This window comes from Terrapene carolina, unplaced genomic scaffold (genome assembly GCF_002925995.2).
Source record: "Terrapene carolina triunguis isolate 2854851 unplaced genomic scaffold, T_m_triunguis-2.0 Scaffold111, whole genome shotgun sequence".
Classification (NCBI taxonomy): Eukaryota; Metazoa; Chordata; order Testudines; family Emydidae; genus Terrapene; species Terrapene triunguis.
The window spans coordinates 2,145,186-2,147,231 of NW_020664462.1; the positions used below are offsets into that span (position 1 = coordinate 2,145,186).

The following is a 2,046-nucleotide window of genomic DNA, read 5'->3' on the forward strand; positions in this document are numbered from 1 at the left end:
CATCACCCCCCAACTCACCTCGGGGGCTGGCTCTCTCCCAAGCCCATGGTCAAGCGGGGAGAGGACCCAGAGCCTTCGGCTCCAGAATCCCAGGTCTCGTCCATTGGCGCTAAAGAACCTGCCCTAGTATTAAGGCATAGCTCCCCTGCTGACACAGCGCGTGGCACCCGCAGGCCCGGTCGCCGCCGGTAGGGGACGGCGCGGGGCGCCCGCAGGCCCGGTCGCCGCCGGTAGGGGATGGCACGTGGCGCCCGCAGGCCCAGTCACCGCCGGTGGGAGACGGTGGGCTCATGCGCCAGTCACATCATGGTGCTGCACCTTGTCCTGCCAAAGGCCGCTGCTCTGTGGCTTTTTTGTTTGTATTGTTGCTATTTTTTTTTTTTTTTAGTTTCCTTATCGTTTACAAAATTTGTTCCCCTCCCCCCTTTTCTTTTTTTGTTGCCATTTAAAACTCCTAGCGAGTCCCGTTCTCGCGGGGTGCGCGCGTCCCCCTGCTGGCTTGCCCGTGCCATTACACCACCGAGCTGGCCTCCGCTGGGCCGGTCAAGTTCTCCACCACGTCCGGCCGCTCGATGCCGGCCAGGGCTGTGCACAGGGCCTCCAGCGTGGCCCCCTCTTTGGCGGCCCAGTCGGAGAGGAGGGTGTGGGCGGGGGCTTCGCCCCGGCCGAAGGTGTCGATGGCCTCTTCCTCGTAGCCCAGCTGGCTGGCCAGGCAGCGCCAGTCCTTGCCGTGGCTGGAGCTCTCCAGCAGCTGCTCCACCTCCTCCTGCTTGTGGGGTGGCAGGGCGCTGTACAGCCGGGGCTCAGCCCTGTGCGCTGTGAAGGGACAGGCAGGGAGAGAGAGTCAGAGCCGGGACCCGTGAGCGGGCTGGTGTTAAAGCGCTGCTGAAAGAGAAGCCACTGCTCTCCTGTCCCAGTCACCGCCCCGGCAGGTCACAGCACAACATGCCCCTGGGGTTGTGGCTGATGGGCTAAGCTGAGCAGTGCTTGGCTACGAGACCTCCTGGTGCTAGAGGAAGCGGTCCTGGTGAATCAGTGCACACCCTTCCCCTTGAGTCACCCTGGATGCCAAAGGGGGCCACGTCTCTTGCCTGAGTCACAAAACAGAGCCTGTCCCACGTTCGGCATTAAAGCCGCCTTTCCCGGAGTGCTTTAGGAAGCAACAGGGACACGTGCCCTGCTGCTCTGGCTCTGGGAAGCTGGACACCGACCCTTTCCAGTGGGGGGAAGCTGCCATTTCTACCCTTCTAGAGATGCAAGATGACAGCCCTTAAACCCGTCATTGGTCCAGGCTTGATATCGGCCAGCCAAGGCCTCCTTCAGAGATCATTCGGGATGGGGAGGGATCCCACAGTTTGGGGGAAAGCAGGAAACGTTTCTCAGGTGAGCTGCTTACTGTTGATGGCCAATTTATAACCATTTGTTCTTGTGCCCACATTAACTTAACTAACCATAATAGGTGTGGTTTCCCTTTAAGGAACTAGGCCCCGATCCTGCCACATGTCAGAGCACTGAGCACCTTGCTGCGGCCGGCTGGCTGGAGCAGGTCCCCAGGGTGAGAAAGCCAGAGAGGCTGGAATCTTTAGCCACTGGGGGGCTCCAAAAAGAGCCACTCGAACCCATTAGCCACCCAAATAAGCACTAGGCCTGGTTCCATTCCTGGTCTGCGCGTCCCTGTAGTCATCCCACAGCGCCCTCTGACCCTACTTTGTCATCCTCACCTGGAGAGATGGTGGCCCCAGCCCAAGGATATACAGTGGGAGGGGACCCTCAGGGGGCCCATAAGGGCATCTATCAGGCAGCCCACTTTGCCACAGAAGTCACCCCATCTGCAATGGCCTGGTCCCAGCCTCCCTCATGGGCGGACTGTAGATCAAATGCTGCTTCTGTCGTTTGCTCCCCAGGGGATATTTTCAGCTGTGGGGGACCTAGAAATTGCTAAGGCCCAGACTTCCTGGGGGGACCTGGAAACGGGTCCATCATACTCCCTGGGGGACACAGAAACCACCAATGCCCACATCCCTGGGGGAACATAGAAACCACCAA

The 2,046-nt window shown here is 59.9% G+C and overlaps 1 protein-coding gene across 1 annotated transcript in view; it reads right to left on the reverse strand.

Moving 5' to 3' along the window:
* Window positions 1-380: 380 nt before the first annotated feature.
* Window positions 381-2,046, reverse strand: part of LOC113406592 (tumor necrosis factor receptor superfamily member 16-like) — a 43,076-nt gene continuing 41,410 nt past the window's right edge. The window contains exon 6 of the mRNA XM_026652174.2: window positions 381-816. Coding sequence (XP_026507959.1) covers window positions 512-816 — 305 coding nt within the window. The 3' untranslated portion in view covers window positions 381-511. The remainder of the gene's footprint in view (window positions 817-2,046) is intronic.